Source organism: Pyrus communis, chromosome 4 (assembly GCF_963583255.1).
Source record: "Pyrus communis chromosome 4, drPyrComm1.1, whole genome shotgun sequence".
Lineage (NCBI taxonomy): Eukaryota > Viridiplantae > Streptophyta > Magnoliopsida > Rosales > Rosaceae > Pyrus > Pyrus communis.
In genome coordinates this window covers 26,360,350-26,381,950 of record NC_084806.1, presented here as the reverse complement: position 1 = coordinate 26,381,950, position 21,601 = coordinate 26,360,350, and the positions used below count along the sequence as shown (strand labels likewise).

The following is a 21,601-nucleotide window of genomic DNA, read 5'->3' as shown; positions in this document are numbered from 1 at the left end:
AAGGGGTTATAACGCTTTCAAAAGGGTTTTATTAAAACTTTATTTTTAGGCCCACTCACCCTTTTTTTTGCCCCTCCAGGTGTTAGTAGCAGAGTTTTCGTACCGACGAGGATTATTGGCAAATCTTGATGTAGGCGATTATCATTGATGGTACAATTCTCACCCTATTTTACTGTACTGTACTTATGCTCTGTCATCACGTGTGAAATGAGTTCATACTTGCTCACTGCGCACTCTTGTATTTAGGCACTTTTAGGTTTAAATTTATTCACATCTTCCACATCCATACACTTTATAGCTTCGTCACCTTCCAGGTGTGGCCAACACAGCAGCTCGATTCGGAGTCCTAATGGACATCCTAGATCAGGGTGTGTCAGTTTAAGTATTTAGTTATAAAGGTAAAGTTGTCAATTTATTAGCAGAATATTCGTTGAAAGATGATGTGAGGGTGAATTAAAACCTACGGATGTTAGTGTATTTTCTCAAATATGAGGGGATACTGTAAAAACTCGATAGAAGGGATGTTGTATTTGATCCATGCAATATGAATTGAGTGTCGAGTGTCCACCCCGGACCTTTCCTTGTCCACTTCCTACTCTCTCTGCACACAACATTCAAAACAATGGCGGCATTTGAAGCCGCACTCTGTGTCTCCTCCCTCTACTCTTCTTTTCCTTGTTATTCCTCCAAATTCTTCTCATCCCCCAAACCGTCCGCTCCCCTCAAACTTCATATTTCCAATCCTACCCTCCCATTTCCCTCAATGAGTCAATTTTCCTCTTTCCGGTCCCCGACGCATCCCCACAAGAAAGCTCCTTTTTGAGCTGCTGTGCTCTGCGGTGGAGGAGATTACAGAAGAAAAAGCAGTAAAAGAAAAAGAAGAAGAAGAAGAAGAAACGGCGGGAAAAGCCAGCAGCAAAACCAGAAGAGGAAGCTGTACGTGGGGAATTTGCGATGGTCTCTTACTGTGGTGGATATCAAGAACCTCTTTGGCGAATGTGGGACTGTCCAAGACGTCGAGGTGCTTAATTTTTCAATTGATCATCTTCTCTCCTTGTTTTGTTCTTTAATTATGTGATTTTGTTATTGAAAATTGAAATTTTGGGTATTTAATGTTAATAAATGTTGGATTTTTCAGATTATAAAGCAACAAAATGGGAAGAGCAGAGGCTTTGCGTTTGTGACAATGGATTCCGGGGAAGAAGCTCTGGCTGCCATTGATAAATTTCACTCTCATGTATGTTATCCTGGTATTCTATGATTGCCTTGGTAGTTTGTAAGTCTACTCTTAATTTAAAATGGGATTTAATTAATTTGAATGTTAAGTACTCAGTTGTTTTTGTAAGTAATCGCGATATCAATTGAATTATGGTTACAAAGTTTGAGCTTTTGGGTTTGATAGGGAAGGTGATGGTAATTTACTAGATTGAAACGGCGTGCGATAGATACAAGTTTATCTCCTTCTGTTCAATGGCCAACACAATGAAATTAATTGTTTCTTAGGAACTCAAATGTTTTGTTCTTATCTGGTTTTCTTTTGATTCATTGAAGTGGTCTGAATAAATGAGTTTGGTAATGGTTCGAATTGTATCAAAGTATCCTTGTATGAAATTTTCATCGCAATATTTTTGTTTTATAGAGATGGAAATGATCACTAAGATTGAAAAAATATAATTACTGGTGAATATAATTACAGGCTGTTCTATTTACTGAGGTGGCACTATGTTGCTTAATTTAGCAGCTATTTTTTGTTGCACGCCTCTTTTCTGTGACATGCACGAGGCTTTCGTAGGAGGATAGATGGAAAAGGTGCTATGGGGTTTTGGGTTCATGACTGTATTTTGGGATGTTTGGTTGGAGAAGATTAAAAGATTTCATAGGGGAGGTGTTGGATGTTCAATGGGACAAAGTAATGCTTTGTTATCAAGAGGTGACTTGGCTGGTTTGACATCACTCGTCCTGGCTTCCTTGAGTAGATCAAGTACATACTTTCGTTGGTTTAGAAATAGACCCTTATGAGAATAAGCCATTTCTATATCTAGAAAATATTTCAGTACTCCTAGATCTTCTTTGATGTCAAACTGTTGTCTAAGAGCTCGTTTGAGATTGGCAATTTCTTCTTCACTGTAACCAGTGATAATTAAGTCATCAACATAGATTAAGACGACCAATTTCCCCACATATCCTGTGTGCACAAACATGGAAGAATCTGCATTGCTTCTCTAGGGAATTCCCTTTTGTTTGCAATTGTTACAGATTGGAAAGCTGTTCTTATTTAGATAGAGTTTATGGTTTATGTTGTATGTTATTGTTAGCTAGAGAGATTCTACATTTGCTGGATTATAATTGTATTGACTTGATGAAATTCTATGACCAGGTTCATATATCTGGAAACTTTTTTTTCGCTTCCGAATTATTTGATACAGGAGATGTTGGGTAGGACTATCAGAATTGAGTTTACAAAGCAATTTAAGAAACCTTCTCCACTGCCCCCCAATCCCCAAGTTGGAGAGACACGCTATAAACTTTACGTGTCTAATTTGGGATGGAAAGTAAGATCAAGCCATCTCAGAGATTTTTTCTCTGAAATTTTCATTTATGATGCACACACATATCTATAGGACTCTGGGTGTATGCTGTTATTGTAGAGAACATTGTATCACTTAATGTATGCTGGAATTTTACTCTTGGTTTAAAAAGAGGGGTTGGTAGTATCTGCTTAGGTACATACTTGAAAGCATGACAAATGAAATTGGAATCTTATTAATTATCCACGGAGCCGTATATATGTTCAGTATATTAATATGTAGTTCAATATCGTCGCATGTTTTAGTTTGCATTCTGTAACTGGAAAAGCATTTTAGATGAAGAAGAAATAATTACACTGCATTTGGGTGCGAGGCTTTAAGTAAACGGATTCAGATTTCGGCAGTAGTCTACATTGGCTGAATGAGACATTTTCATACAAGATATCTGGAAAGGCTACATACAGTGTAACATAATAAGTAACAAAACATAAGTGCAATGAATAATTTGACTGTATACATCAAATATGTTAGAGAAAAAAAATTACTAACCCGAATATTATGTGTCATTAACATAACTCTTTTCTATAAAAATATTAAGGGAAATTCCTACATTTGATATCTTACATTCAAAATGGCACATAATACTTTCTTTGGCAGGAGTTAATGGGTAGACCAATTAATCTAAAATTTAGCGAGAAGAATATTGGTGACTCTGGAAGCCAAAAGGAAGAGGAAGACAGGTTTGAGGGTCAACCTGAAGAATCGTAAGTCCACAAACAGTCTTTAAACAAATTGATCCATTTTTATTCCAGATTATAATTGGAATCTTGGGAAAGCAGAAATTTTGACCTCAACCACCCATATATCTTCAGACATTTTTCTGGACGGATGCTAATTGTATGTATAACAAAGTCGATCCTTTCTTGGGACAGCTTCTTTAGAGTCTAAGCCAAGGTTTTGATTAGTACTTAAGTGTTGTGGATCACCTAAAAATTATGCTTGATGCCTTTGCATACTGTAATGTTTGGGTACGGACACATGGGTGTCCGTGTGCTGTGTTTTTTATCTTGTTTGGGCAGGAGGTAGACCTTCAGATTTTACAAATAGAAAGTTTTTTGTTCGTTGTGTTTCCTTCTTGAGGGTTTAATTGATGAAAAAAGTAGTCGGAGGCTGCAGGGTTGATGAGCACTGAAATGGACTACAGCATAATCCAATCGTAGCTGTATGAAGGCAGGAGCATAGCTTAGTATAGATTAGTTGATGCTTTCTTTTCAAGTCACAGTTGATCATATATTGAAGGGGTTCATTTTGAACCTTTAAGTTACTTGTTAATTTGGTCTACTGCAATTGATCTTGATTGTTATGCAGTATCTACCTGGAAATGAAGAAACGTAGATTGCTTTTGTTTAAAAATAGCTCATATGCAATACGAAGTGAATACAGTAAACTAATTGATTGATTCGTGGGACTTTTCTAAGGTAAGCACTTCTAAAGAGAGGAGTTCTGGACTTACTTTTGCATTAGACATTGTCTATAACAATATGTAGTACTTGTCTTTACCTCAATTTCTTTCTTGCTTTTTTTCTCCCATAGGGTCGTTAAAGCATAATAAGTTATTTCTTCGATTGAGGTATTGAGTAAAACTGATCAAGCATTCTGATAAAATTGTTTATCACTTACAATAAGGTAATGGAGGAAAAGGTGGAAGGAGCAGATATGTCATAGACTGTCAGGTACTTGGTTTACATTCGGGTTTATTAAGTTACGCATTATGGGCTCACCATGGTTCTTTGGAAAAGGAAGGAATTTGGGTTCTAAAGAAGAAGAAAGATCCCTAATAGATTAAGCTCATAAATGTACAAGTACATATTACTTTGTTCTATTTTCTTGGAGATGTGATATCAGGGGTTGTATCTACGGCGATGAACAATGAATTCAGAGTCATCGCAAGCCACTGGTTTACTAAGCGTAAAATGCATCTACTGTATAGACCCAGGCTCCAAAAAAGCTTGTAGGTAAGACTGTTTCTCTATTGTGTTTTACATGTATTACATGTGTGTACACTTGAACATGCACATCCAAGTGTGTAGTTTCTTGTTTGCTGAGAAAGGAGCTGAGTATAAGGTAATTGTTAACGTTATTGTGTTGAAGATCGGTATCTTGTTACACATCTCAAATCTTGGCATTATACATTTTAGTTTTTCTTTACACTTTAGAATCATCAAAATTCTATCAAAAGCATGTCAAATTTCATTCTGTATGCTTTCTTTCCTTTTCTTTTGTGCCACTATTTTTCTAGCAGCATTTCTTTCCATTAGTTGATTGGAACCAAATTCACTTTAACAGATTTGTGTTGGTTTGGAAAACTGGACCACATGAAGGGGATTAAGCTCTTGGGGTAAGCTCAAGTGGTTAGAGAGGGTTATATGATAGGTCGAGGGTTCTTTGATTCGCTCCAACACAGTCACTTTTTTTTTCTCTTCTGATACTGGAGTCACTTTTGAGGATGTCCTCATTGCTAGGTTCTCTAAATTTAGATTTATATCTGTAAAAAAAGGTACAAATTGTTTATAGGCTAAGATGAATCTAGGGTTGGCGTGACTTTGGAAAAGAGGCGGTCCAAAGTTTAAGGGAAGGTGTTTAGCAGAGGGAAAATCCAGTCGTTCTTCGTGACGAAAGATAGCTTCGAAATTGTCTCATGGTACCGTAACTTAATGTCAAACCTCTTATTAAGGTTTTTACTCTACCTTCACATGGAAAATATTCAGTTTAGAGAAAGCAAAAGTTTGCCAATGTTGGAGGAAGTTTGGTAGAGAGACAAGTCTTCCTTAGGTCTTAAGGCTCCTGACACAAGACAGCTTCTTTTTGGATGAGGATCCTCTTCGGATCCTCTTTGTAAAGAATATGGAGATCACTTCATCATGTTCGTTCATTGTACATCATGCGGTCAGTTTTCGTTATATACTGTTTGTGTTCAATTTTAAATAAAAAAATTCAAAATAATTTTTTACTTCAAGATGACAAATGAATGGACACGATGAAGTGAGGATCCCGATAGGATCCTATTCCCTTCTTTTTAATACAATATCACATTTCCTTTAGTTTTCGACTCACTTTACTAATTTTCTTGACCAACAATATTTTGGGTTTTAGGAATATTAGAATCATGATTTCTTCTCTTTTTTTAGGGGACTGTGATTTGTTCAACAGTTAATTTGTTGGGAACAAATGTTGGTCCCTACAACACTCTTTAAGCGAATATATGCTCATCTCAAGAGGAATCTGAGGCCCCCTTTTCTTGAGACCCGCATTTTCACTTTTGTGGATTTTGAAGAGAAAATGGAGCTATAGGGGGATGCTCTCAATCTTCTCAGTTGGACTTCTTGTTCTATATTATTGGTTCTCCTTTTTATTCCAAAATGTTCAACCATGATGAGAACCATGTACTTTCTAGTCCACCCTTTAAAGATAAACTCTGCAAAAAAATTAATCAAATCAGAAATTGTGCTTCTCAGTCAAACATTCTTGTTCAACCTTCTTGACTATTTTTATTCCGCAATGTTGCACCTCCTGGTGTTAACTGAATAAAAATGGTTCGTCTCTTTATTGGATAATTGTTAAATGACCAAAATATATTGGATTTGGTTAATTTTTTGACAGAGTTGATTTTCAAACGATGACTTAGAAGATAGATGGTTTGAATCATTGTGCAACATTGCATGATCAGAAAGAGAACCATGAAGATAGAACATAAATATTCCTCTTTGAGATATTCTTTCAAACATTATATTCTCCCTTTTTCTTTTCTTTATATATCCAACATAGAAAGGCTGTGTCATCATTGACTCATATGTTCTCTTTAGTCTAAAGTAGAGACTAATCAATGTTTGTCACAAATCTTGTAGAAAAACTTCCCTGCATATCCCCATTGTGTTGCTCTCCCTCTCCCTCTCCTCACAAGACAACACTCTATCTTTACGTGGCTTACGCAGAATAAAGAGAGCGGCACGGTGGTGATATGCAACCGTGACACGAAAGTTTGTTCTCCAAATTTAGGCCTTTGTGAATGTAGACTTCTATAGAGAAACTTAGTTGTGTGGATTACTTGCAAAAAATGCTCTTGAAAGTTTGGTACACCCATCATGGTGGCTCTAGTTTTAGTTTATAGGTAGAATGCCTCTTTCACCAATTTAATGGAAGAGAGTAGAGTAGAGGGATTTGGATCGCATTCGAATTCTCTGTGTGAGGATCCTAGTCCTAGGGATCCTTACATTCTCTGATGCAGGACAAAACGTTCTCGAGGAGATGTGGGATAGATGACCTAGGATTCACTCAATCAGGGGCAACGAAGCTTGCTCACATCGCTAATCGTAGATTCTCTCACACGACCAAGCCAAATGCTTGATTTTAGAAGAAGAAATCACTCTCTTCAAATGCTCAAAGCAAATAATATTTTAATTCATTCCAATCTCCTTTCTCAAGGGTTTAATACATATATTTATAAGGAATACAACACAATGAAACTTTAGTCCGAATTGGACTTTTGCTCTACCCAAAATTTAAAATGTTCTTATATGACTACTTAATTATTTGTGTTGCTCTAAAACTCAATTAAATATATTTGATAGATCCAATATGCATGAGACTCTTGGTAGATTCTAATACATGCATGAGAGCTTTGGTTACTGCATCATTCTCCTCTTCTCTGAAGAAACTTGTCCTCGAGTTTAAATATTTGTTGACTCCGTTATAATCTTGAAATTGATTTTTACCTTTCCACGCGAATAAGTACTTGGAATATTTTCTTTTTCTTGAAGTGCTAAATTCATGCTCTATGAAAAATCTTGCAATCCAACTGATATCAATCTTCATTTGATTGACTAAATCGACTAAAACTTGAGAAGCCTTCCAATTAAAAATATCAAAACCAATAAAATGAACGTATTCATAAATAGCATCTTCCTTCATATCAACAATATCATGGAATTTGATATCTCCCACTCAGCAACGTCACCGACTTCCTTCAAAGATTCGAGAGATGAAAACCCTTCTTCTCTCCCACCGAAACTTTTGTTATTACTCAAGTTAAAACCATCATAAATTTCACAATTACTCAAGCAACGATCAAATAAGGGAGGCATACTCAAATGAATTAAAGATGAAGCCTCAATATTTTCACACCCATAATGTGAACTAAGATAATCCAAACTAACCGTATCTTGTGCCACTTCATGGTAAAATGCTGAACAAAAATCTCCTTCTTCAATTGATTCAAACCACATAGCGTTATCATGAAAAAGGTTAACACATTGCAAACAAATGCCTCCCTCCCCTTCGGAAGCCACAACGCCTCATCGTCGATTTTCGATGCGAGAAATTTGATTGGTGAGATGTCGATGCATCCTCTTAATCTCTTCCATGTCGTCATCAACATACTTGTCATAAACTGGTGGAGAATTCCAATCAACCAAGCTAATCTCTTCTTTTATTTGATGTTCAAATGGATGAAAAATATCAGCCATGATCTTCTAATGCAGCGGAAAGCCTGCTCTGATGCCACTTGATGCAGGACAAAATGTTCTCGAGGAGACGAGGGATAGATGACCTGGGATTTGCTCAACCAGGGGCAACGGAGCTCGCTCACATCGCTAATCATGGATTCTCTCACACGACCAAGCCAAATGCTTGATTTTAGAAGGAGAAATCACGCTTTTCAAATGCTCAAGGCAAATAATATTTTAATTCATTCTAGTCTCCTTTCTCAAGGGTTTAATACATATATTTATAAGGAATACAACACAATGAAACTCTAGTCTGAATTGGACTTTTGCTCTACCCAAAAATATTTAAAATGTTCTTATATGACTACTTAATTATTTGTGTTGTTCTAAAACTCAATTAAATATATTTGATGAATCCAATACGCGTGAGACTCTTGAGAGATTCCAATACATGCATGAGAGCTTTGGTTACTGCATCATTATCTCCGTTCATCGTACATCATGTGATCATAAATTATTTTAATTTTTTTATTATTTAAAATTCAACACAAATATTTCTAACGAAAACTAACCGCACAATGTAGGATCCTCACAAATAGGATACAGAGAGGTTCCTCATCTAAAGCAGAGCACCTTGAGACGTATGTTCACTTGCAACTGTATTAGTCTTTTTCTTCGGACAACTAAAGGCAGGCATTCATTAAATCAAACTCCCAACTAACACCAGCACGTTAGTCAACAACACTATCTCCCAAAAAGATAGAAAAAAAAAAAAAAAAAAAAAAAAAAAAAGGAAAAAAGAAAAAGAGAATGAACAAAGAAAAAGAAATAAAAAAGGAAAAGCAGAAAACACAACACACCTCATCTTGTAGTCTAATATATCTGCTTTTGCTTTCCAAGTAAGCTGCTTTTTTTCTCCCACAAGTCCCAACCCATCTTGTCTCTGCAAACAAATTTAAATTGCACAAACTTGCTGTTCCTGCATTGACAACTCTTCAGAATCTCTACAAGTTCAGTGTGTGCTCATAGCTAGCAAGAAAAATCCCCAACCCATCCAATCTAATTAACAATCTTCAGGTGAACCCTTTTTGGTCTTCTGTTCTAATGTCCTTCTTCTGAGTTGCTGATTAGACCATCTCCAACGCTAAGGTCCACACCCAAACTTTTACGGCACTCTGAACAACTTTTAGTCATTTCAATAGCCAATTCCCTCAACTCTGCAGTACTAAATTTAGCACCTCAGCTATATTAATTGTCGCGCAACTGTTTTAGCCTCAATTAATTTTTTTCGTTAACATCTTTGTCTTTTAATCTTTGTGTTGATCTCTAGGGCATATGGTATTGAATTATTTGCCCCAAGAGTCGAAAAACAGGTTTTGCTTGCGAAGCAAGAAAAATATGATATTGAGAATGTGAGTATTGGATGCTTGGGTGGGTGGGTTTTAGAATTCAGATTAGAGATGGGGTCTCAAGGCAGCCCTAAAACTTGGATACCATATATGAACACAAAAGATTGTTCTCAAGGCTTTTGTAGTTTGTATTGCCCACAGTGGTGTTACATCACAATACCACCCCCACCTGCCCTTGAGTTTCCTCGAGACGATTCATCATCATCGTCTCCAAATTTCTCTCCTCTTGTTATTGCAATTATTGGCATTTTGGTCAGTGCCTTTCTTCTTGTGAGCTACTACGCTGTAATCTCCAAGTACTGTGGCAACGAGGACCAGAGGAGAGCAAGAAGAGAAAGTCATGGCCTGAATGAGGAGCTCGATGACACTTACAACCCGGCGATCCATGAGCCGTGGCATGTAGCAACGGCTGGCTTAGATGAGGCTTTGATCAAGTCATTAACAGTTTGTAAGTACGAGAAGGGAGATGGATTGGTTGAAGGAACAGATTGTTCGGTTTGTTTGAGTGAGTTTGAAGAAGATGAGAGCCTGAGGCTGTTGCCTAAATGCAATCATGCTTTCCATCTCCCTTGCATTGATACATGGCTTAAATCTCACTCCAATTGCCCTTTGTGTCGCGCTAACGTAGTTTCTGTTTCTGCAAATGCTTTTCAATTGCCTCCCAATGCAGTATCTGAAAGTCCTCGATTAACCGATCACGATACATCATCATTTGCTGAAAGCCAAGGAGCAAATGAAAATGCGGTAACGGCACAAGATTCAGAAAGGGGTTCTTCTCAAAACGTGGACGTAATTCATGGAGATCAAGTTATTCCGAAGACATCATCGGTACGGGCTTTTAGTGATTTGGGAAATGCAGAAGGGAGAGAGAGTACCATCATTGAGATTGGAGGAGACCATGAGGAATATCATCAAGTAGTTAGAAGGTCGGTTTCCATGGACGATTCACGTGGGAACCGTGTTTTAGTCGCAGATATTATTGGCATGAATGAGGAGTACGATGAAGAGGACAATGATATAGATCATGTGGGAGGCTCAGATGATGTTGCTGGTCCTTCGAAACGGTCTGCTGGAGGAGCTGGAAAATCTAGCCATACAAAAGGAGTACTCCTACATTGTGTTATGAGTCCAGTTGCAATGAAGAGATCATTTTCAAGCGGAAGATTCTTTCAAATCAAGCCTTCAAGAGCAGGGCATACAGTAATTCCTCCAGTCTAGAAAACTACTATTGTGGGAATTCGGATTAAAGTGGAAAACCAAAGATTTTGTTCTGAATTAGGTATTATATTTATCTGTTTACAATCCATTGTACGACTTCGAGATTTTAAATCGAAAAATTGTTGCGTACGACGAGTGTATAGAATGTCCCTTTTAGGTTATAAGACCAACAATGAAGTGTTATTATTTTTAGACGGATATGGTATATGCTAATGGTATGCAAATATTTCTCCGATTAATATATTTTTTCTTTTGGAGTATGTTTTACTGTTTTCTAATATCCATTGGACTACACATGGTGAACTTTGGATACTGCATGTCCAAATTTCTAAATATACGAAACATTCAACAAATCCAATGTTTCGCTAGTTATAAGTTTTACCTGGTGGGAAATGGTTAACACTTCACTCAGGTCTTGGGGATATATTTTGCAAGATTTTTTCATGTGTAGTAACTGTAGTGCCTATAAGTTATCAATAAGTTTGGCTCGCCATATTGTCCTCACTTCATTTGCTCTCTGTTTGTTTGTTTGTTTGTTTATTCATTCGTCGTTTGGGCCATGGTCAAACTGTGTCTTTCCGTCTGTCAAACCCCTAGACCTCTCTGCAACTTAATCCATGTGACTATCTGCTGCTGCATCTACTGCTGCTTCTCTCGCTAAACTTCATATTATTTACGATTACCCATAATCCAAGTCTCAGCATTCTCAACTCAAAGAGAATAGGATCCTATCCGAATCCTCTTTGTGGGGATCATAGGGATTATTTCATCTTATCCGTTCGTTAGTCATCTTGCAGTCAGAAATCATTTTGAAAATTTTATTTTAAATTGAACAGAAACAGTACCTAACAAAAGCTTGCCGCACAATGTACGATGAACGACTAAGATGAATTGATCCTATTTGAGTTAATATTTAACATTGGGCTTTGTGTTAGTGAAAGCCCAAAGGCACCAAAACAAATCAGATTTGCCTGAAGCCTAGTTGACAAGCTTGAAGCAATGGGAAGCCATATCAGTCGTAGCATGGGTCATATGCCTATGATTGAAGTGACGAGTGACAGAGACCAACTCACCACCAGCCAAAAAGCACTTTTCAAGGGCATGGCAAGTAAATAAGGGATGACTCACTGCCCTCCAAAAGATATCAATTAAAGGCAAGGCAAGAAGGGTCGTGCCAAATTGTCTATAAAAGGAGAAAGGGATACTGGAGACAAAGACACTCAACCAACCAATCAAAAGACATACAAATTCTGCTCTCAAGCCAGTTCGTAACCAAAAAAACTGAAACTTGTCCAGATTTAGTCCTTTTAGCTATAGTTCCCTTAGTAAAAGCCGTCTTTTGTCTAGTGTAAAAGCTCTGCTACCTTCCCTTAGTGTTGTAGTATCGGTTCCCTTGTGTAAAACCTATTTACTTTCCATCTTCCTTAGTTTACAAATCTCTGTAAACACAAAGAGAAGTGGTTGTAAGAATTTCAATCTTGCCCGAGACTTTTTTGTTTGTACTTATATGTAGTAGATCTATGGTTCAATGCATGTTCCCTTATGGATTTAAGTCATTTTCAACTACTTTATAAGTTAAAAGCTTCATTTGCAACTGAATCCAAAGAAGTTAACAAAACCAGTTTTCACTAAAGTAAACTTTGATCAAGAAAATGGTTGAAAGGGCATTGAACTCCCTTCGTTTTGGACATATAAGATTATGAACTAAAAGTCCTTGTTTACAAGGCAAGAAAAAGAACTTAATGCAGACTTAACCCATTTGTGATAATCCTTTGATAAACAAGAAGTTTGAGTAACTTAAGGAGTGAGCAATCAACTTAACTCACACTTAGTAACAATCTGTTATACTAAGATAACAGTGGCACGCTCAGATCCTTGTTAATTTGATTGTGAGCCTCAAGGCCTACACCAAAGGCCATACAAAGGCACCTTTCCAACTAACTGTAAACTCTTCTTGCAATACACCAAGCAACAATAACTTGTCTGACAACCAACAAAGTGCCATCTCCTTAGGAGCTGTGCAAGGGAAATCCTACCCGAACATAGTTTTGACACGCCTGATGGGATCCTGGTAGTCTTGTATGCCAAGAAGAAAAAGGAAGGAGTGAACTTTTAGGTGGAAAATAGAGTACGGGCAACCCCATTGTCCAAAAGGATTAGATATGATAGATTACTCGAAAAAATTTCCCCCCTATGAGGTCTTGTTATTCTGGAGAGCCTAACTTCTTTTAAAAAGTCGGGCGAAAAAGTTACGAATGAAGACTTGCAAGTTACTATAGTGCAAGTGTTGAGAAGTATGGAAAATATCACTTTGGAAACCAGATGAGAGGTCACCAAAACAGAAACTCTATAGAAAAAGTTGGAGTTATAGTACTCCACACCAAGAAATGGTTATGCCAGGGAGGTGATCATGGAAGCAAGCCCTGAGAAGGAACCAGTGATCTCTTTATTTCCCTTACTCGAGGAAAATAAGGATAAGGGGAAGACGAAGGAGAAAATTTGGGCCAGTCGACTAGAGGAAGAAGAGATCCAGGAAATAGGTTTACCTGACCCTCTATTATTCCCAATAGATGGTAGGGGATAGATCGGGTTAGAAGAAAGGAAGTTTGGGGTGACTAAGCAAGTGTGAGATACTAGTGGAAAAAGTTTGCCCATAACTGTAGGCAAACCCCTCCCTTATAGGTCATCATCGTTGGCTAATAGCCCGAAGTGGGGACCTCCTTATACCCTACACAACAATATAGCTAACCAGCAACTTAGAAATGAGTTGACCAAACTAAGAAGGATGGTGGTCGAGAATGCTCAACCACAGGCTCGCCCGATGTTCAAAATAACATACCAGAAGCTCTACCCTAAGTACATTGATGAGCAAAACCTTTTTCCCCTTAACTTCAAGATGTCCGCATTCCCAACCTTCAGTGGAGATGACTGTAATGTGTCTTCCAGATACAATACCTTCAAGTTTTCCCAACTACTGTGTAGCATTTGAAGACAACCCTAACTACAAGTTAAGACTATTTGGGAATTCATTGGTAGGCTTGGCATCTCAGTGGTACTTTCCATTACCCTCTAATTCCATTACCAATTGGGGGCAAATGGAGATTGCCTTCCATGAACAGTTCTATAGGGTGGAGCCCGAGATGACCATAAATGATTTGGTGGAGGTGAAACAGTATGAACATGAGTCTACAGATGACTTCATAATGAGGTTTAGAAGGATAAGGATGAACGTGCTAGTTTCCAATCAATCATGCTCAACTCATAGTCATTGCCCAGAAGGCTCTAAGGCTACCTTTAAGGAAAAAGTTTTATGATGTGCAGTTTAATGAGCTTTAGGATTTGGTGATTGCAACTACTAAGTATAAGAAGTTGTTAACAAAAGAACAGCAGGTGAAGCACTCGTCCAAAGTGCCTCATTTCTACAAGAGCAAAGCCCAATACACCAGTTGAGGATAAAAAAGCAAAGATGCCAAGATGGATGGATGTGAAACCTCCCTAGACAAGTTATCATGGCAGTATAAAGCAAGGATAATGAGAGAGAACAAGGAAGCCAATTTCCCTAGTCACTAAGAAAGATTCAGCTCGACTTGGTCGAAAATGGTATATAGTTGGGAAAGATAAGAGACCTATTAAAGAGATGAGGGGCATCCATGATAAGGAAGGTTCATAGACAACACAAAGCTCATATGAACTTATTGAAAATCCCTACCATATCAGAAGCCTCTGAGAATGTCAAGTTCGAGAAGGTTCCTTAAGGGGGAAGGAAACAACTTCAGTGGAAAAGTAAGAAAGAAATAAAAAGAGCCAATAGTAAAGCTGAGGGTGAAGGAGATCAAGTGCCTCAGAACCTTCATCCAAGGAAATACAAAATCCTGAAAAGAGCTCAAGAGAGTGTAGTGATGATGCCTACACCAAGTTGAAGTCAATAACATATCTGTTTTGGGACTATTTCCCCTAATAGAGGGTTACCTTTACCTTTATTGGTAGATACTCTCTGTGAAATCCCAAGGGAGTTACATAACTTTGGTGTAGCCAGAGAAGAGAAGGTGCTCGAATTGATGTTGACAAATGATGCATAGGCATGGATGTATCAATTTGTGTATCAAATTGGAGGAAAGAAAGAAGAAGAAGTACATGTGCCTAGCAACTTCCATGTAAACATTGCTTATGTTTTATCAGCCATGTTTTGTGTCGAACCAGATCAGCCAGCTACAATGAAGGGTGATTATTTGGTACCAGAACCAATGATGGCACTTGTTAACATTGAGGAAGCTGGGAAATGAGGATTAAGCATGGTACACTTGCCCGAACTTCCACGAAAGGAGCCCGAGATGGTATATTTTGACCAAATTGTGTTCAGTAGACCAAGTCTGGCAAACCATCTCAAGCCTATATATATGACTGCTCATTTGGAGGGAGTACCTTTTAAGCGGGTGTTGATAGATAGGGGAGCAGTGGTTTACGTGCTCCCACTCAAACAAATGAAGAGGTTGTGCAGAAGTGAGGAATGTCTTATTCCTACTGATCTAATAGTTTCTAGTTTCTCTGGGGCCATCACTAGAACATATGGGATATTGCCCTTGGAGGTAGACTTAGGGTCTAAGCAAATCATGTTGGCTTTCTTTGTGGTGGACATCAGCTCTAACTATGAAGCCTTGTTTGGGAGAAATTGGATTCACCAAAGTCTATCAATACCATCTACTTTACATCAACAAGTTGTTGTATACCACAAGGCTAGAGCTAATGAGCCAGGATTTTAAAAGATTGTGGAGGCCAAGTCACGACCATTTCTTCCCGCAGCCAATGTTACAGAAGCAAACTTTTACAATCTCGGTGTTGGGATCTTACAATGCCTATGAGCTAATAAGAACGACCACCCTACTAAGGTGACAACCCAGAAGCTCCTAGAACAAGGATTGTCTCTTACCAAGAAGGAATGGGACATACCTCACATTGTCGTAGCCCACCAACACCAATGATATCAGAACAGAAGAGGAAGGACCAAGTGATTGCAGTCAAGTCCTTAATCAAGAGATTATTGGTGTATGGGAGAGAAAGAAGAAAAGATAATGAGTGCTTAGCCAAAGAGATGGTAGAGTGGAAAGGAATAACTTCAAGCACCAAGGACAGAGAAGAAGAAAAGTTTTTGGGAGAAGAAGTAAAAGCAGCCATTCACATGGCTAAATGTATACATGACTTGGATTGGCCAGATGATGTGCCTGAAGGTCCAAAGTCAGTTGAGTTTTTTTGTATAGAGCCTGATAAACCAGCACCAGAAGTACAAGACCCCTTGGAAACCATTAATTTGGGGACTAAGGAAGATCCAAGGCCAATACAACTTACTGGCTTGTTAGAAACTGGGGATCGGGTAAAGATAGTAGACCTTTTGCATGAATTCAAAGATTGCTTTGCATGGCATTACATAGAGATACCTGGATTGGACCCCAGTTTAGTAGAGCACATAATACCTATCAAGGAAGGGTACAAACCTGTGAAGCAAACACTAAGGAGAATGACGAAGAAAATAAAAGAGAAAGTTAAGGAAGAGATCGAGAGGCTGTTGAAGGTAAGATTTATTAGGCCTGCAAATTATGTTGAGTTATTGGCCAACAACATTGTACCTATATTAAAAGCTGTAACTAATGCCATCTGGTGTTGTTTTGACTATAAAAACGTTAATGAAGCCACACCTAAAGATGAATACCTTATGCCCATGGCTGATCTATCCATAGATGCAGTTGCAAAACTTAAAGTTCTATCCTTCATGGATGGAAATGTTAGATATAATCAAATAAAAATGGTAAAGAAGATATACATAAGACATCCTTTAGGTGCCCAGGACATGTAGGAGTATATGAATATATAGTCATGCCAATCGAGCTGAAAAATACGAGTGCTACCTATCAGAGAACAATGAACGCCATTTTTCATGATTTAATCGGGCATACCATGGACGTATACATTGATGAAATTGTGGTAAAGTCTAAAACTGAGGTGCAACACTTGGAAGACCTCAGACAAGCCTTAGTGAGAATGAAGACCCACAAGTTGAAGATGAACCCTAAGAAATGTGCCTTTGGGGTTAGATCGGGTAACTTTCTAGGATTCTTAGTGCATCAATGAGGAGTGGAGATAGACAAAGATAAAGCCTGGGCCATAATGGAGTTACCTTCTCTTACTAACAAAGTGCAACTACAAAGGTTGTTGGGGAATATCAAAAGCTTCTCTAGCCTCTCCATCAGTACTAATGCCCTCTCAGAGAGGGAGACATTTGAAGCTCTATATTTCTGTATCTGAGAAGTCAATAGGAAGATTATTGGCTCAAAACAATGAATGAGGGAAGGAACAAGCAATATACTACCTTAGTAGGATCCTTACTGAGGTAGAAACAAGATATACCCTAATTGAGAAGCTATGTTTGGCTTTGTACTTCACTGCCTGCAAGTTAAGACATTACATGTTGCCTTGCCACATCCATATCATTGCCAAGACTGAAGTAATCAAATACATGTTGTCTAAACCAATGCTAACTGAAAGAATTGGGAAGTGGATTCTAGCACTGTCAGAGTTTAGTTTTCAGTATATGCCTCAAAGAGCAATAAAGGTACAAGCAATTACAAACTTTTTATTCGAGCACCAAGAAAAGCTTGTTAACATCCCAGTGTCATGGGCCATATGTTACAAACAAAGAAAACGCCCAAGACATCATATATCTAAGCCCATAAAGCCTTGTCTTCATAGAAGCTTCTGGAACATCCCGGAAAAATCAAGAACATGGCGGAGCGTTCAAGATAATCTAGGGCATTCCAGAACAATCCACACAAGTGTACAAATTCAAGCCTCACCTAGAACAATCTAGATTAGGCAAGTTGTATCTAGAACTCTACTAGATATTTTTGGATGTAAGTAGGGATTTCTAGAACCCTCCATTAAGGAGGTTACTTAGGCTTATAAATAGGAGGCAAGCCATTTGGCCAAGGCATCCAAGAATTGTAAGCAATTGTAAAGTTCTCCTAAGTTTCAATACAAAGCTTCCTTTCTCCCATCTTCTAAGTGATTTTAGCATTCTCCAAGCTATCTTAGCTTTCTTTGTGATTCAATCCGGGGAAGCGAGGCTCCGAAGGCTTACTTAGCTTGTTCATCGAGGTATTCAAGTCTAAGTGCCGCACGGGCGGAAGGCTTAAAGAGTCATCCCGTGACAACTGGTATCAGAGCCTAGTTCGTGAATCACTTGAAGGAAAGTAGGATATGGCAAGTGGAGAGATGGTGTCCGGAGTCTCCGATCTAAGGGAGCGTATTGCCGAGGTCCAAGACGTTGCCAAGAGCAAGCAAAAGTTAAAGGACTTGCAAGCATCGATGGATACCATGGAGGAGTAACTCGAGAAGGTGGAACGAACCATACTCGAGTTCGATACTCGACTTGATGAGGACGTTGTCGATAAGGAGGAAATCCAAACCATGGTGGACAATGGCAAGGATGAACTGCGTGGCTTGGTGGAAGGGCTACGAGATGAGCTCCTTGGCGCCCTCAACACCATGGCAGACAAGATGCGGAAGGAAGTCCAGGTTCAACTTGACAACATAGAGGCAAGGTTTGTGGCGCTTCAAGAAGAGATAAAAGACACAAGGGAACTTAAGGGAGATGTGGCGTTTTGTAAAGAAGCAGTCGTGAAGCAATTCGTGCAAGGGCCGAGGGAAATCAAGGCGTTGGACTCCAAGGTAATCGACTCCTTTAAACCCAAATCCTATAATGGGAAAAGGGAAGCAAAGGAGCTCGACACATTCGTGTGGAACGTGGAGCGATACTTCAAGTACCTGAAGCTTGAAGATGACGAGTCCAAAATCTCAACGGCAACCATGTTCTTAGCTGACAATGCCCTTATGTGGTGGCGTCGTCGGAGCATGGAGATTGAGCAAGGTACGTTCTCCCTCACCACTTGGGATGAATTTAAGAAAGATATTATGTTGCACTTCTATCCCCAAAATGCCAAGTACGAAGCCAAGGAGAAACTAAGGTGGCTCAAGCAAACGGGGAGCGTCAAAGACTATGTCAACACCTTCGTGAGTTTGTTATTCGAGGTGCCTAACATGTTAGAGGAAGACAAGCTCATGTACTTCATGAGTGGACTGCAAAATTGGGCAAAACTCGAACTACAAAGGAGACACGTGCAAACATTGTCTGATGCCATTGCCGCCGCCGAATCCTTGATTGAGTTTAAATTAAGCCACCAAGGTGATTCCAAGTCCACGGGGAAGAGGGGTAACCATGAGAAAAGTGGGGGAGAACATAAGCCGAAGGATAAGGCTGAGACAAGCAAACCGAAAGAGAAGAAAGCCGATAAGCATGACAAAAGCAAGGGTAAGTCTTGGCAACCCACTTGTTACTTATGCGACGGCCCTCACATGATGTGAGATTGCCCACAAAAGAAGGCCCTTAAGGCCATGGCTTTCAAGGAGGACAAGGCCGAGGAGAGTAACGATGCAAGGATGGGATGCATCCGTCTGCTGAATGCCATCCAAACAACCCTCCCACAACCTAAGGCTCAAGTTGAGGGAGGATCATTGTTCGTCGACGTCAAGACTGGTGACAAGACAACGCGTGTGTTGGTGGACACGGGAGCAACCCACAACTTCATGACGTCGGAGGAAGCTACAAGGCTTGGCCTCCGAGTCACAAAGGAGCCCGGTAGCGTGAAGATGGTAAATTCCGCTGCCACCCCCATTGTCGGAATTGCGCGCAATGTACAAGTAGACATTGACGCATGGAAGGGAAATGTCGACTTCACCATAGTCAAGATGGACGACTATGGCGTAGTCATTGGGTTAGAGTTCATGGACAAGGTACGAGCCTTTCCCATTCCCTTATACAATATTTTCTGTATCTTGGACGACGGAAGACAACCTTGCCTGTTGCCATTGGAGAGGCAAGCCAAGAAGTGTACCCAGCACTTGTCGGCAATTCAATTTGCCAAGTCCTGGAAAAAAGGCGAGGCCACATTTCTTGCAACCCTAATGTTGAATGAAGGGGAGGAGAAGTACGGGCCTTTGCCGAAACAAGTGGAAGCCGTCCTTATGGAGTTTGCGGGCGTGATGCCTAAGGAACTACCAAAGAAGTTGCCACCAAGGAGAGAGGTCGACCATGCGATTGAGTTGGAGCCCGGTGCTAAGCCTCTCTCCAAATCACCTTATAGGATGTCGCCACCCGAGTTGGAGGAATTGAAGAAGCAACTCAACGAGCTACTTGATGCTGGCTACATCCAACCCTCCAAGTCCCCATATGGTGCACCCGTCTTGTTCCAACGCAAGAAAGAAGGTAGCCTAAGGTTGTGCATCGACTATAGAGCATTGAACAAGATTACCATCAAGAACAAGTACCCACTTTCGTTGATCGCCGACTTATTCGATCAACTTGGTGAAGCAAGGTACTTCACAAAGTTAGATTTTCGATCAGGATACTACCAAGTGAGGATAGCCCCTGAAGACGAATCGAAGACGGCGATGGTGACCAGATATGGATCGTTCGAGTATAAAGTCATGCCATTTGGTCTGACCAATGCCCCTGCAACATTCTGCACATTGATGAACAAGGTATTCCATCCTTATCTTGACAATTTGTCGTGGTTTACATTGATGATATCGTTATCTATAGCAAGACATTAGAGGAGCACGTCAAGCACTTGCGCATAGTGTTCAAGACCCTTCGGGAGCATGAACTCTATGTCAAGAAGGAGAAATGCTCCTTTGCCACAAAAGAAGTAGAATTTCTTGGCCATAAGATAAAGGAGGGGAAACTTATGATGGAAAAGGGCAAGATCAAGGCCATTCAAGATTGGGAACCGCCGACCAAGGTACCAACACTACGATCCTTTCTGGGGCTAGCCAACTACTATCGGAGATTCATTAAAGGGTATTCAGCCATAGCGGCACCCTTAACAGACCTTCTTAAGAAGAACAAGGCATGGGAATGGACGGACCGGTGTCAAGAGGCCTTTGAGAGGTTGAAGAAGGCCCTAATGGAGGAGCCTGTACTAAGGTTGCCCGACCTTAGTAAGCCATTCGAGTTGCACACTGATGCTTCCGACTTTGCCATAGGAGGAGTGTTGATGCAAGAGGGACATCCGATAGCCTATGAAAGTCGCAAGCTAAACAATGCCGAGAAGAGGTACACGACCCATGAAAAGGAGATGACCGCCATCGTCCATTGCCTTAGAGTTTGGAGGCATTACTTGCTTGGTACTCCCTTCATCATCAAGACGGACAACGTTGCCACTAGCTACTTTCAAACCCAACAAAAGCTCACACCTAAGCAAGCAAGGTGGCAAGAGTTCTTAGCGGAGTTTGATTACAAGCTAGAGTACAAGCAAGGAAAGGAGAACGTGGTGGCCGATGCTCTAAGTAGACGAGTAGAGTTAATGGCTACGGTACTCAAGCCGCAAAGCCATCTCTTGGGCCGTGTCTGAGAAGGTTTATCACATGACGTCCAAGCCAAGAACATTGTGGAGTTTGTCAAGGATGGGAAGACAAGAAGGTTTTGGCTTGAGGACGGCTTGCTATACACCAAGGGCAAGCGGATCTACGTCCCAAAGTGGGGAAGCTTAAGGAAAGAAATCTTGAAGGAGTGCCATGACTCAATGTGGGCAGGACATCCTGGCACTCACCGCACGTTGGCTTTGGTGAGCGATGCTTATTATTGGCCACAAATGCGGGATGATGTAGATTCATACGTGAAGACTTGTCTTGTGTGCCAACAAGACAAAGTGGAACAAAGGCAACCGGGAGGACTATTGGAACCACTTCCCACCCCATCAAGACCATGGGAGTGTTTAACCATGGATTTCATCACACATTTGCCCAAGTCTGATGGATGTGGATCTATCTTCGTCGTGGTCGATAGATTCACCAAGTATGCCACTTTCATACCAGCACCTGTGGAGTGCACAGCCGA

At 39.9% G+C, this 21,601-nt stretch overlaps 3 protein-coding genes and 1 pseudogene across 3 annotated transcripts; all 4 read left to right on the top strand.

Moving 5' to 3' along the window:
* The first annotated feature begins 576 nt into the window (after nt 1–576).
* LOC137732900 (RNA-binding protein CP33, chloroplastic-like) lies at nt 577–2,621 on the top strand (annotated as a pseudogene).
* A 6,311-nt stretch (nt 2,622–8,932) lies between these two features.
* On the top strand, nt 8,933–10,849 carry LOC137730435 (RING-H2 finger protein ATL52-like). The gene has a single exon (XM_068469424.1). The coding sequence runs from the start codon at nt 9,490–9,492 to the stop codon at nt 10,654–10,656; it is 1,167 nt and encodes a 388-aa protein (XP_068325525.1). The 5' UTR covers nt 8,933–9,489; the 3' UTR covers nt 10,657–10,849.
* Nucleotides 10,850–14,948: 4,099 nt separating this feature from the next.
* On the top strand, nt 14,949–15,416 carry LOC137732899 (uncharacterized). Its single transcript, XM_068472151.1, has one exon. It carries the CDS (start codon nt 14,949–14,951, stop codon nt 15,414–15,416), a length of 468 nt encoding a protein of 155 aa, XP_068328252.1.
* Nucleotides 15,417–18,114: 2,698 nt separating this feature from the next.
* Nucleotides 18,115–19,068, top strand: LOC137732898 (uncharacterized). Its single transcript, XM_068472150.1, has one exon. The coding sequence runs from the start codon at nt 18,115–18,117 to the stop codon at nt 19,066–19,068; it is 954 nt and encodes a 317-aa protein (XP_068328251.1).
* Nucleotides 19,069–21,601: the final 2,533 nt, after the last annotated feature.

Coding starts and splice junctions, on each gene's coding strand:
- LOC137732899 (XM_068472151.1), top strand. CDS start 14,949: ATGGTACACTTGCCCGAACTTCCACGAAAGGAGCCCGAGATGGTATAT.
- LOC137730435 (XM_068469424.1), top strand. CDS start 9,490: ATGGGGTCTCAAGGCAGCCCTAAAACTTGGATACCATATATGAACACA.
- LOC137732898 (XM_068472150.1), top strand. CDS start 18,115: ATGGTGGACAATGGCAAGGATGAACTGCGTGGCTTGGTGGAAGGGCTA.